Source organism: Pteropus medius, unplaced genomic scaffold (assembly GCF_902729225.1).
Source record: "Pteropus medius unplaced genomic scaffold, Ma_sr-lr_union100, whole genome shotgun sequence".
In the NCBI taxonomy this organism is placed as follows: domain Eukaryota; kingdom Metazoa; phylum Chordata; class Mammalia; order Chiroptera; family Pteropodidae; genus Pteropus; species Pteropus medius.
The window spans coordinates 7,712,594-7,726,398 of NW_024352783.1; the positions used below are offsets into that span (position 1 = coordinate 7,712,594).

Below are 13,805 nucleotides of genomic sequence, written 5' to 3' on the forward strand. Positions count from 1 at the left end.
CTCCCATTAGATTGCTTTAGTGCCTTTGTCAAAAGTGGTTTGACTATATATTTGAGTCTGTTTCTGGATTCTATTCTGTTTCATTGATCTACTTACTCATTCTTTTATCAGCACTACAGTCTTGATTACTGTAGCGTTATAGCAAGTCTTGAAACCATATAGTATAAGTCCTATAGTGCTTTAAAGATTGTTTTGGCTCTTTTATGTTTCTTGAATTTCCATATAAATCATATAATCATTTTGTCAATTTTTACAAAAAATTCTGCTGGAACTTTGGTTGGAATTGCATTAAATCTATAGATTAATTTGTGATAAGGATAAAGATCTTAATATTGTTTTCTAATCTGCGAACATGTTTTATCTTCCTGTTTAGGTCTTTAATTTCAGTGGTGTTTTATAGTTTTCACTAGAGGTTTTGTACATGTATTGTTAGATTTATTTTCAGTTAATTTTATTTTAATGTATTTTATATTTTTATAAGTAATATTTTTAAAATTTTTATTTTCCAGTTCTTGCTAGTATATGAAAAAACAGTTGAGTTTTTTATCTTGACTTTATCACCTGCAACATTTACTTATTGCTTTCTAGTAGAGGTTTTTGTTTTTTGATTTTGTGTTTTTTGAGGTAAATTTCTTAGGATTTTTTAGGTACGCATGTCATCTACAAATGAAGACAGTTTTACTTCTTCCTTTTCAACCTTTATGTCTTTTTTGTTTGTTTTATTGAACTGACTAAGGCAGAACTTTTAGTACAGTGTTTAATAGAAGTGGTGAAAGGAATATGCTTTCCTTGTTGCCCATCTCAGGAGGGAGTCATTCAGTATTTCACTGGTGGGTGGGTATGTTACCTATAGACTTTTCCTAGGTGCCCTTCACCAAATTGAAGATGTTTCCTTATATTCTTAGTTTGTTGAGAGTTTTTTTTTTCGTTAGTTCTTTACTTTTCAACTTGAGAATTTCAATGTGGTTCTTTTTTATGATTTCTTTCTCTTTGTTAATATTCTCTGTATGGTGAGTATCACTTTCATACTTTCCATTAATGCTTTTTTTCTTAAAATAATTTTTTAATCTTTCAATTACAGTTGACATTCAACATATTAGTTTCAGATGGACAGCATCGTGGTTAGACATTTGTATAACTTAAGAAGTGATCCCCCTATAAGTCTTGCACCCACCTGACACCAAGTATAGTTATTACAATATTATTGACTGTTTTCTCTAAACTGCACTTTATATTCCTGTGACTGTTTTGTAACTACCAATTTGTACTTCTTAATCTCTTCTTTACCTTTTTCACCCAGTCCTCTAACCCCCTCCCATCTCACAACTATCTGTTTGTCCTGTGTATCTGTAAGTTTGTTTTTGTTTTATGCATTTATTTTTTTAGATTCCATATATAACTGAAATAATATGGTATTTGCTTTTCCCTATCTGACTTATTTCACTTAGCATGATACCCTTTAGGTCAGCGGTTCCCAACCTTTTTGGCACCAGGGACTGGTGCTCCTATGAGAATCTAATGCCTGATGATCTGGGGTGGAGCCGAGGCAGTGATGCTAGTGCTGGAGAGTGGCTGCAAATATAGATGAAGCTTCAGCTTGCTTTGCTCACCCTGCCGCTCACCTCCCAATTACCACCTGCTATGTGGCCCACTTCCTAATAGGCCATGGACCCATACCTATCCGCAACCCAGGGGTTGGGGACCCCTGCTCTAGGTCCATCATGTCATCACAAATAGTAAGATTTTATTCTTTTTATGGCCAAGTGATATTCCATTGTATACATGTACCACCTCTTTATCCAGTCATATTTTGATTGGAGCCTTTAATCCATTTACATTTAAAGTAATTATCGGTAGGTACGTAGTTATTGCCATTTTATTATTTTCTGATTGTTTTGGTAATTCTCTGTTTCTTATTCTCTTGCTCTCTTCTCTAGTATATTGATGACTTTCTATAGTGTTGTGTTTGGATTCTTTTCTCTTTATTTCTTGTATATCCTTTGTAGGTTTTTGGTTTGCGGTTATCACGTACTTCATATATACCAAGCTGTGTTTATAGCAGTCTCTTTTAAGTTGATAGTCACTTAAGTTCGAACACATTCTAAAATCGCTATCATTTTTACCTACTCCCTCCACATTTATGTTTTTGTCATTTTTTATTTCTTTCATGCGTGCATGTTTGTGTGCATTCCTTAATTTACTGTTGTAATTACACATGATCTTCCTTCTTTTGCCTTTTAACCTTGTGTTAGCTTTAGTGTTGGTTGATCCACTGCTTTTATTATGTGTTTGCCTTTGTCAGTGAAAATTTTTTCCTTTGCGATATTTTATTCATATATATATTTTTTCTTCTTCTTAAAGAAGTCCCTTTAACATTTCTTGTAATATTGCTTTGGTGGTGATAAACTCCAACTTTGGGAACTGTGGAACACTCGACTCTCCATGTTTGCTTCTGTGCCTCTGGCTGTTAATTTTCTGTCTCTTTCAGAAGTTTCTGCTTTCCTCTGGTCAGTTTTGAAAAAAAATTCCAACTTTATTTTTGCCTTGGGCATGTTTCTTTTAAACTGTTGATCTTGGTCAAGTCATTTAATTTCTTTTGCCTCATTTTCTTCATAGTCTTGGAGGCTGGAAGTCCAAGATCAGGGTGCCAGCACAGTCAGATGAGGGCCCTCTTCCAGGTCACAGAGTTCTCGTTGTATCCTCACATGATGGAAGAGTCCTTTAATTCTTTAAATATGATTCCCTGTGGTTCTTTGAACATATTTATATATTCGATAGCCGATTTAAAATCTGTTCTAGAAAGTCTAAAGCCTTAGGGACAGTTTTTGTTCACTGCTTCCCTCCCTCCCCCTTTTGTATGGGTACTACTATCTTGTTTCTTTGCATGTCTTGTAATTTTTGCTTGAGAACTGGATATTTTAAATAATACAATGTGGCAATTCTGGAAATGAAATTCTCCCCTCTCCTCTGATTTGTTATTGCTGTTTGTTTTTGTTGTTTATTTTCTTAGTGACTTTTCTGTAAATTCTATAAAGTGTGTATTCTTGTGTCATGTGTAGCCACCAAAGTCTCTCTTTGATTAATTTAGTGGTCAACTAATGATTGGATGGAGATTTCAAAGCCTAAAATGACTACATTTCCCAGTCTTTACTAATGGGCTCTCTGTATGTTTTGGGGCATGCTTTTGGTATTCAGCTAGGCAGCTGATAACTATGCTTAAGTCTTCACTTGTTGCTTTTTCAGAGCCTTAAGGTTTCAGAGGTATTAATTTACAGCCTTCTCACATCTTTTCTAGGCACATGTACAGCCTTAAACATGCACATGCACTTCATGATTCCTAGGAATATATTGGAGCTTTTCAAACCTCCTCTGAACATCTCATTTCTTAAATATTCTGTTTAAAGTTTTTGGTTAGCCTCCTGTTTGCTATAGCTGTTATATGCTGCGTCAGGCAGTGGAGAAATTAATCAGTTGACTAATTGTGTTTGACAAGTGTGTACCTCCTTTCCCACTATAGTCAGGTGAGGTAAAGACAGCTTTGCAAATAGGTCTCCCAGACAACCACTGGACAAGTTAAGTAAGGACAACTAAGTAATGGTAGTTATCTGGGAATAAGGCTTTTAAGGAGATCTAGCCCTGTTCTTTCCCCTGTGGTGGCTGTCAGGCTGCTGGTTTTCACCATGATTGAAGGTTCTTGGTCTTCATGGCTATCACAGAGCTTGGGGTGGGGTGGAGGGAGTGTATGGGAGTGGCAATTGAGTAATTTCAGATTCCACAAAGCTCATTGTTCTTAACCTAGATTCCACTGTTTTTCTTGAATAAGCACTCCCATGTTTCTGCAAGCCTTTGGTTAATTTCTAGAGTACTTAAAAGGTTGGTTCTTACTATTTTTGCTAGTTTTGTGGTTTTCTTTATGAAGGAGAGTTTTCCAAAGTTCTTACTCTGTCATTTTCAGTGATGTCACTATCCCATAAAAGGAATAAATGTCATTAATAATGGTAGCTTACATTTTGGGTGTACTGTTAAGTGGCTTTATGTAATATAATAATATCTGCATGAAATTTTTGGTAATTTCAGAAGATATAACTGTCCCTTTAAAAATTTTTTCAATTTAAGCAATCTATGACAAGAATTTTTTTATTATTAAATTATAGTTGGTATAAAATATTAGTTTCAGGTGTACAACATAGTGATTCAGCATTTATACACCTTTAGAAGGGATCACCACTAGAAGTCTAGTAACAATCTGTCACTCTCCAAAGTTTATTACATTATTGACTGTATTCCCTATGTATATATTAAATCCCCATGACTTATTTGTTTTATAACTAGAAATTTGTACCTCTCAATCCCTTTCACATTTTTTGCCCTTCCCCTTGCCTCTCTCCCCAGTGGCAACCATTAGTTTGTCTCTGTCTCTGAGTCTGTTTCTGTTTTATTAGTTCATTTATTTTGTTTTTTAGATTTCACATATAAGCGAATTCTACATATAAAAGCAAATCATATTTGTCTTTCTCGGTCTTGACTTATTTTGCTTAGCCTGATACCCTCTAAGTGTATCCATGTTGTTGCGAATGGCAAGATTTCATTCTTTTTTATGGTTGAGTAATATTCCAGCATATATGTGTGTATGTGTATGTATGTATGTGTGTGTGCGCATGCACGGGCACATGTGCATGTGCACACAAAGACACCATATCATTTTTATATATCAGCTGTTGATGGACATCTAGGTTGTTTCCATATCTTGGCTATTGTAATATTGCATATATCTTTTCTAATTAGTGTTTTCATTTTCTTCGGATAAATGCTCAGGAGAGGAATTGTTGTGACATGATAGTACTATTTTTCATTCTTTGGGGAAGCTCCATACTGTTTTCCATAGTGGCTACACCATTTACAGTCCCACCAATAGTGCTCAAGAATTCTCTTTTCTCCACATCCTTGCCAACACTCGTTATTTCTTTTTGATATAGCCATTCTGAGAAGTGTGAGGTGACATCTCATTGTGGTTTTGATTTGCTTTTCCCTGATGATGAGTGATGTTGAGCATCTTTTCATGTGTCTGTTGGGCATCTTTGTCTTTGGAGAAATGTCTCTTCAGATCCTCTGCCCATGTTTTTATTAGATTGTTTGTTTTTTTTGATGTTGAATTGTATGAGCGTTCTATGTATTTTGGATATTAACTCCTTTTGGGATACATCATTTGCAAATCTTTTCTCACATTCAGTAGGTTGCTTTTTTGTTTTGTTGATGGTTTTCTTCAATATGCAAAAGCTTTTTAGTTTGCTGTAGTCCCATTTGTTAATTTTTGCTTTTGTTGCCCTTGCCTGAGGAAACATATCCAAAAAAATACTGCTAACACTGATGTCAAAGAATTTACTATGTTTTCTTCTAGGATTTTTATGGTTTCAGTCTTACATTTAAGTCTTTAATCCATTTCGAGTTTATTCTTACATATGGTATAAGAAAGTAGTCTAGTTTCAATTTTTTGCATGTATCTGTCCAGTTTTCCCAGCACCATTTATTGAAGAAATTGTCTTTTCCTCATTGGATATTCTTGCCTCGATTGACATAGATTAATTGACCATGTAAGTGTAGGTTAATTGACCGTATAAGTCTAAATTTATTAACCATTCTTTAAATTGACCATTTTGATAATTTTATTAGTTGGGATTTTTATTAATTGACTACATAAGCTTATATTAATTGACTATATAAGGATTTTCTTGCTTTACAAATACCTATTCTTAATTTGGGGTACAGGGGCTGTAAATTTTTATAAAGAGAAACGTGAACATTAACTTTGTAATTGATTGTGAAAAGACAATGTTATTTTAGTCTTTTGAAATTATTTTTAGGGTACACCTGGCACTTATTTGACTTCTCATAATCAGGCTTCCTACACTCAAGAAACAGCCAAGCCCTCAGTGGGCTCTATCTCTCTTGGACTGCCGCGGCAACAGGAATCTGCCAAATCAGGTCAGTGAGTAAATACTCATAATGTTTCTGCATTTGTAGCATCATAGTCAGTAATTCAACCTTTGATCTCTTCATGTTTCTCTTGCTTTGGTCTATAGCTACTGTGCCCTACATCAAGCAAGAAGAATTTTCTCCCCGAAGCCAAAACTCACAACCTGAGGGTTTATTGGTCAGGGCACAACATGAAGGAGTGGTCAGAGGTAAAATATGCTGTTCGGCAGAAATGTTAAACTTTTGTCCCCAATAAATTTATTAAAGTAAGTCATTAATATGTTTCAATGGTGGGTTTTTAAGTTAGAGCCTTTAAATTCTAAATTTAAGTTTTCTTTCCATATATATATTAATTTAAAATTTTGAAATTCCATATTTCAGCAGTCCTTTGTAATAACTGTCATATTTTAAAAGCACATTTCAATAAAACAAAAACTATTCTTTTTGTACTGCTATTTCCTTTTCTTCTTATCTCCTTATTTTTTTGTTTGTTTATTTTCTTTGTAGGGATAGGGTATGTATTTTGCTAATGATTTTTTTTTTTTTTTTTTAATTCAGGTACTACAGGAGCCATTCAAGAAGGAAGTATAACTCGGGGAACTCCAACCAGCAAAATTTCTGTGGAAAGCATCCCATCCTTGCGGGGCTCTATCACTCAGGTTAATTACGGTCATTCCTAATATACTGAACAATAGCTAATGGGAGCACTAGAGGGGAAGTCTCAAGGACTTCAGCTGTTCCAGCAATATAGTTTTGTGATTGTTTTTTGTTGTTCTGGGTTATGGGACTGGGTCTCATTGATGATAAATCTCAGATCCGTAAACTGACTGCATAAAGACATTAATGTGATTATTTTGATCACAAGCTGTATTATCTATACTGTGGTTCATTTGAAAAGTCAATTGTTTGAAAATTGGCAGAAGAAACAAGTTCTAATTGACGCAGCTCTCACTGTCTTCCTGGCAAAGCTTTTACCACTTGTTCAGCTTAAATAGAAATTGAGAAGAAAATCATTATAAATTATTTGCTTGCTTTTGTCCTTTCTGAAAAAGAAGGTCTGTAGTCTCAGTTTGTAAGCTGCCTTGGTAGAATCTAGGAAATATAGATGACATTGACAAAGGCACCAAAAAAACAAGTATCTTCTTCCAATTTTAGGCTAAATCCATTACCAGTTTTGATTAATAAAAGGTCTTTTGTTTCCTCAGTTGGATGTTAATTTTAGTTTGAAATGTAAAATTGGGGAAATCATTATAAATAGAATTTTATGCTTTGGCATGTTGTACCGGTCACAGATTTTCTGTTCTATTCCTCTTCTTTGTTGTTTGTTCACGTTCCCTAGGACAGTGCTTGTTAAAAGTCTAGTCCCCAGACCAGCACCATCAGTATCACTGAGAAATTGTTAGAGATATAAATGCTCAGGCCCTACCCAGGGTGTACTGAAGTCTCATCCATGGGGGCGGGGCCTAGCAATCTGGATTTTCCAGCCCTTCAGTGATTCTGCTGCGTGCCTGTTTGAGAACCTTGCTGATCAAGTGTAGTTTGTGCCACAGAACATCAGCATCACCTGGGAGCTTGTTAAAATAATGCAGAAATCTCAGTCCCCACTCCAGACCTGTTGAATCAATCTCCATTTTAACAAGATTCTCCAGTGATTCTTCCCTAGATATGTTTTATAGTATATGGCATATAGTGATCTAGAAAGTTAAATACTAACTCTCAGATCTCTCCTTCCACATTTGACCAAAGTATATGTTCTCCTGAAATTAGTTTGCAGAGTAAGCACTTTCATATAGACAGAAGAAAAATAAATGGCCTCTGCATATTATTTTTTCTTTTTCATTTTTGCTCTAATATTCAAACTGTGGGTAGGAAGACAAAATAAACTAGGTCAAATGAAGCCAAGCCTTATCTGTTTATTTTCCAGTTAGTCTGTCCATATGACATGAGCACTTCCTAAGTGGATATTACAGATTTCCAGATGTTTATCACTGAGCTCACTTAACCGGTAAATGTATTGGTCTCATCATCCCTGCTGTAAGCATGTGGTTGCAGATCGTCCTCTCTACAGTTTTGGGGACTCTAAATGTGTGAGTGAGCTAGGTCTGGGCCTCCCACTTTCATTTCAGCCCAAGCAATTCACATGTACAAAGTATTCTACATGTTAGATTTCATGACTGATTTTCCTTGAAGGGAAGTATTTACTGTTTCAAGGAAAGGCGAAATGAACCATGGTCATAGGCAACCCAGAAGAGGACTAATAATGGTGATAATTCAGATGATATGACCTAAACTGAATCCATATTATAAAATGGAGGCATCTGAGTTTTTCTTCTCCTCTTATTGATGACCAGAGGTCTATAACTCAGCAGACAGTTTAGTAATTGAAAGTTCTTTTAATCTTTTATCATTATGAGAGAAAGTTATGGTACTCTAAATTTAAAAATTTATTGTCTTATTTTTATTAGGTTTTTTTTTTTTTTTTGCAAGGCAAACTTTTGGTTGACACAGATTACAAGGACCTTGTCAGCTTACAATCCTCCCTTATTTTTTATTTTTTTACACCTACAGCACCTGGTCTTCCTAGGTGGTCTCCCATCCAAGTACTAACCAGGCCCGACCCTGCTTTATTAGAAATTTTGAAATAGTTTTATTACATTTGTATGATTTTAGGCCTTAAGACAAACTTTTTTCCTGTGACTTAAGTGCCTTCATAGAGATTTGACTTCATGGTGGGAAAGCTGATTCAAATTGTATACCTATCAGCATTTTAAGAAGTTTTGTGTGTCAAGGTTCAAGGATGAAGATACAGTATTTCTTTATGTTTATAAAAACTTAATGTCTGACTTTCTTTTATGTGTTTATCTTTTCTTCTTTGAAGATATGGTTGATCTGACTCAGTGTAGTAGGTTAAATTTTTTTGAGTGTCTTGGTTTCCTCTAAACTCAAGTGACTCTTTTTGTGTTCAATTTGATGGCAGGGTACCCCAGCTCTGTCCCAGGCTGGCATACCAACTGAGGCTTTGGTGAAAGGATCCATTTCTAGAATACCCATTGAAGAGAGCAGTCCTGAGAAAGGCAGAGAGGAAGCTGCATCATCCAAAGGCCATGTTATTTATGAAGGCAAAAGTGGACACATCTTATCTTATGATAGTAAGTATTGCATCTGTACTCTGAAGACAATACTATAAAGTATGACTAAAAACATGGGCTCTGGTTCCCCATATACTTGCTTTAGGGAAATTAGTTTTCCTTCCTTGAGCCCAAATTTCCTCTCCTTAAAGGGGGTGAAACATTTGTGAAAAATTAACTGAGACAGTCAATGAAAAGTGATTGAGAGTGCAGAGTTCATAGTAAATGTCTTGTAAGTGATAGCTAACTTCATCAACTGCGATCAGTCGATTTAGCCTAAGAATTTTTGTTAACTTTAATAGAATCACTTTTATTTATCATTTATTCATTTATTTTTTTACAAAGATGTGCATGGCAGTGTGGTTTGTTTATTTATTTAAATTTTAATTGTTTATTGGGGTAACATTGGTTATTACAATTATATAATTTTCAAGTGTACATTATCATTTGACATATGTATATTCTATTGTGTGTTTACTGCCCAAAACCAGTTTCCTTCAGCTGCCATATATTTGATCCCCTTTACTCACTTCACCCTCCCCCTAAACCCTGTATTTGACCCCCTTTACCTCATTTCCTCCCCCTTCTCCCCTACCCCAATAGTAACCACTAGTTTCTAGTCCTCTGGTAACCACTAGTCTATAGTCCTCTGGTAACCACTAGCCTATAGTCCATGTCCATGAGTCTCTGTTTGTTCTGCTCATTTGTTGCTTTTTGGTTTATATCTCACATATAACTGATATCATGTGATTTTCAACTTTTTCTGTCTAGCTTATTTCGCTTAGTATGATTATCTCGAGGTCCATCCATGCTATCACAAATGGCAGTATTTCATCTCTTCTTATGGCTGAGTAATATTCCATTGTATACATATACCACAGCTTCTTTAGCCAATCATCTATCATAAGACACTTTGGTTGCTTCCATGTTCTGGCCACTGTGAATAATGCTGCTATGAACATCAGTGTGCAAATATCTTTTCAGATATGAGTTTTCAAGTCTTTGGGGTAAATACCCAGTAGAAGGATTGCTGGACCATATGGTAGATCAATTCTTAGTTTTTTGAGGAACTTCCACACTGTTTTCCATAGTGGCTGTACCAATTTGCAGTCCCACCAGCAGTGTATGAGGGTTCCTTTTTCTCTGCATCCTCTCCAACATTAACATTATTACTTGTCCTGTTGATTATAGCTATTCTTACAGGTGTGAGATGGTATCTCATTGTGGTTTTGATTGGCATTTCCCTAATAGCTAGTGATGATGAGCATCTTTTCATATATTTGTTGGCTATTTATCCTCTAGAGAGAAATGTCTGTTCAGGTCCTCTGCCCATTTTTCGATTGGATCACTTGGGTTTTTTTTGTTATTGAATTGTATGAGTTCTTTGTATATTTTGGATATTAGGCGCTTATCGGAGGTGTTGCTTGCAAATATATTTTTCCATTCGGATGGTTCTCTCTTTACCTTGTTGATGATTTCTTTTGCTGAGCAGAAGCTTTTTAGTTTTATGTAGTCTCATTCCTTTATTTTTGCTTTTACTTCCCTTGCTTTTGAGGTCAAATTCATAAAATCCTCTTTAAGTCCAAAGTCCTTGAGTTTCATTCTTATGTTTTCTTCTATGCATTTTATTGTTTCAAGTCTTATATTCATGTCCTTAATCCATTTTGAGTTCATTTTGATGTGTGGTGATAGACAACAGCCTAATTTCATTCCTTTGCAAATGACTTTCCAGTTTTCCCAGCACCATTAACTGAAGAGGCTTTTCTTTCTCCACTATGTGTTTTTGGCTTCTTTGTCGAAAATTATTTGCCCATATAAATATGGGTTTACTTTTGGACTCACGATTCTGTTCCACTGGTCCATGTATCTGCTTTTCTGCCAATAGCATGCCATTTTGATTACTGTTGCTTTGTAGTATAATTTGAAGTTGGGCAGAATGATGCCTCCAGCCTGGTTCTTTTTTCTCAGGATGGCTTTGGCAATTCGGGGTCTTTTGTGCTTCCATACAAATCTGATGAATTTTTGTTCCATTTCTTTAAAAAATGCCAATGAGATTTTGATGGGGATTGCATTAAATCTGTATACTTTAGGTAATATGATCATTTTAAGTATGTTGATTCTTCCAATCTAAGAACACGGAATATCTTTCCATTTCTTTGTATCTTCTTCAATTTCTTTTAATAAGATCTTGTAGTTTTCATTATATAGGTCCTTCACATGTTTCATTAAATTTATTCCTAAGTATTTTATTCTTTTTGTTGCAATCACAAAAGGAATTATTTTTTCCACTTCTTTTTCTGATGCTTCATTATTAGAGTATAGGAACACTATGGATTTTTGAATGTTGATTTTATATCCAGAGCACTTCAAACTAAAAAAGGTAAAGAAAGATACTGAGGGACACTTCATAATGATAAAGAGAATCATGCACCAAGGAGACATAACACTTATTACTATCTGTGCTCCCAATCAGGGAGGCCTGAAATATGTAAAGCAATTACTAACAGAACTAAAGGGAGAAAGAGACCAAAACACTATCATAGTAGGGGACCTACATACCCCACTGTCGGGTATGGACAGATCATCCAAACAGAAAATCAGTAAGGAAATAACATCTTTAAATGACACATTAGAACAATTGGACACAATTGACATCTACAGAGCCTTCCATCCCAAAACAGCTGCTTATACATTCACTTTTATTTTAAGTGGATTTCTGTTTTATGAGTTAAGAATTAGGGAGTCGATAATAGTCTGATAATCCTGGAAAGAGTATTAAGTTTAAATTCTCCTTAAATATAACTATTTAATGTTTATATGAAACCATTTCTCTAGATATATTCTTAAGTTATACTTTCTCAATAATATTATAAGAATGACTCAGTTATGGTATAAAAGCCAAGTGATGGACTGGTTTAGAGTTCTCATTTGCAACTGTTTGGTGATCTGAGTAGTCATTAGTCATGCTTATATTTCTCTCTGACTACAAAGAAGTAAAGTATGTGAGCACACAGTGCCTAATGCAAAATACGTGCTAACTTTCTTATTTCCAGCCTCCTTCATTTAACATTTCTGGTATATATTAGTTTACATTTTGTTTCTGGGGTAAGAAACATTGCCTAAGTCAGAAGTCTGGATGTCATCTTTGACTCCTCCTTCTGAAGCTTTCCACATTCAATCAGTCACTAAGTTGTTTCTGTTCTTTTTCTTAAAAGACTCTGGAATCCATTCATTTTTGTTTATGCTCCAATGTTACCATCATCTTTCATCTGGATAACTTGGCAGCTGCCTAACTGATTTCCCTGCCTTCAGTTTTAACCCATAGTCAGAACTGTTCATCATGTCACTTCCTTCTTGATTCTCCATTGCCTTTAAGAAAGATCATCATAAGCCCCTTACCTTGACTTAATCACCCTTTCATGATCTGCTTCCAACTTATCTCTTTAGATTGTTTCCTTCTCACTTTTTTTCTTTAGCCCCCTTTCGCTTATTCTCCCTACACTATTCCTCCCACCTCTTTGTACACACTGGCCATTAATTGAATTTAAGTTCTTCTAATGTACCTTACTCTGTCTTGCCTTGGGGTCTCTGTGCTCATTATTCCTTTGGCCTGTACCCTCTTCTTCCCTTTACTTGTGATTTAAACAACTCTTATTTATCCTTCACTTCTCAGTTTAAACATTACTTTTTCTAGGCAGCCTCATTGGTACCTTTAAGAGTTTGAGTTCCTTTCCAGCATTATCACAGCACCTTGTGCTTCTCTTTTCATAGTACTTATTGCACTTTATAGTAATTATTTATTAATTTTTCTGTAATTGCCACTGTTGGATAAGTTTCATGAGTAAAGGGACTTAATTTGTTAACCTTATCCATAAGCCTAGTTTATTCCTGGAACTCATATTTAAATGAATGAAAACACTTTTTATAAATATCATATGTAAAGATGTGTATTGTAGGTTAAGACTAGTTTTATATTATTATTTTTATAAGATACACTATGAAATTATGATAACTACTGTACAACAGGCCCTAGGCTCTGAATAATTCTTGTTTGTATATTCTGCAGATATTAAGAATGCCCGAGAAGGGACAAGGAGTCCGAGAACAGCTCATGAAATCAGCTTAAAAAGAAGCTATGAATCAGTGGAAGGAAATATAAAGCAAGGGTTGTCAATGAGGGAGTCTCCTGTATCAGCACCATTAGAGGGTAAAATGTTTCCAGAACATTGTTTAGATACATTTAATTTTGTATGGTAAATTTGCATTGTTGGATTAGATTGTATTCAATCTCTGTTGTTTCTACCTGAAATTTTTATTAATATACAAATGAAACATTAATATGTATAATACATAATATAGCTAATATGTTAATATGAAACATTAATGTACATTTAAATTTATATTCATATCTACATGTAAATCAAATGGTACATGACAGTGGAGGTACATCAAAATTAAACATAATCGGTCACATCGTAGATAACTATGAAGTGAGTTTAAAAATCTAAAATTCATTATGAGAACTCTTTTTATTGTGAGGCAGACAAAGTGGTGTAGTGGATAGAGCAAAGACATGTATTTGAATTCAAGCTTCATCCTTTCTTGGTGAATTTCTCTCTGCCTGTTTCTTCTGTAAATTAAGAGATTGTAGAGGTACATTGTGTAAGGATTAGAGATAGGTATCCAAAGTGTGCTAAACATATG

The 13,805-nt window shown here is 34.8% G+C and overlaps 1 protein-coding gene across 24 annotated transcripts in view; it reads left to right on the forward strand.

Moving 5' to 3' along the window:
- Positions 1-13,805, forward strand: part of NCOR1 (nuclear receptor corepressor 1) — a 173,824-nt gene that overhangs the window by 124,295 nt on the left and 35,724 nt on the right. For 23 of the 24 annotated variants that reach the window (XM_039847432.1, XM_039847440.1, XM_039847443.1 and 20 more), the window contains 5 exons: positions 5,862-5,982; positions 6,081-6,182; positions 6,532-6,632; positions 8,951-9,122; positions 13,168-13,308. In XM_039847432.1, coding sequence (XP_039703366.1) covers positions 5,862-5,982; positions 6,081-6,182; positions 6,532-6,632; positions 8,951-9,122; positions 13,168-13,308 — 637 coding nt within the window. The remainder of the gene's footprint in view (positions 1-5,861; positions 5,983-6,080; positions 6,183-6,531; positions 6,633-8,950; positions 9,123-13,167; positions 13,309-13,805) is intronic. The other variant, XM_039847437.1, reaches the window with a different exon arrangement.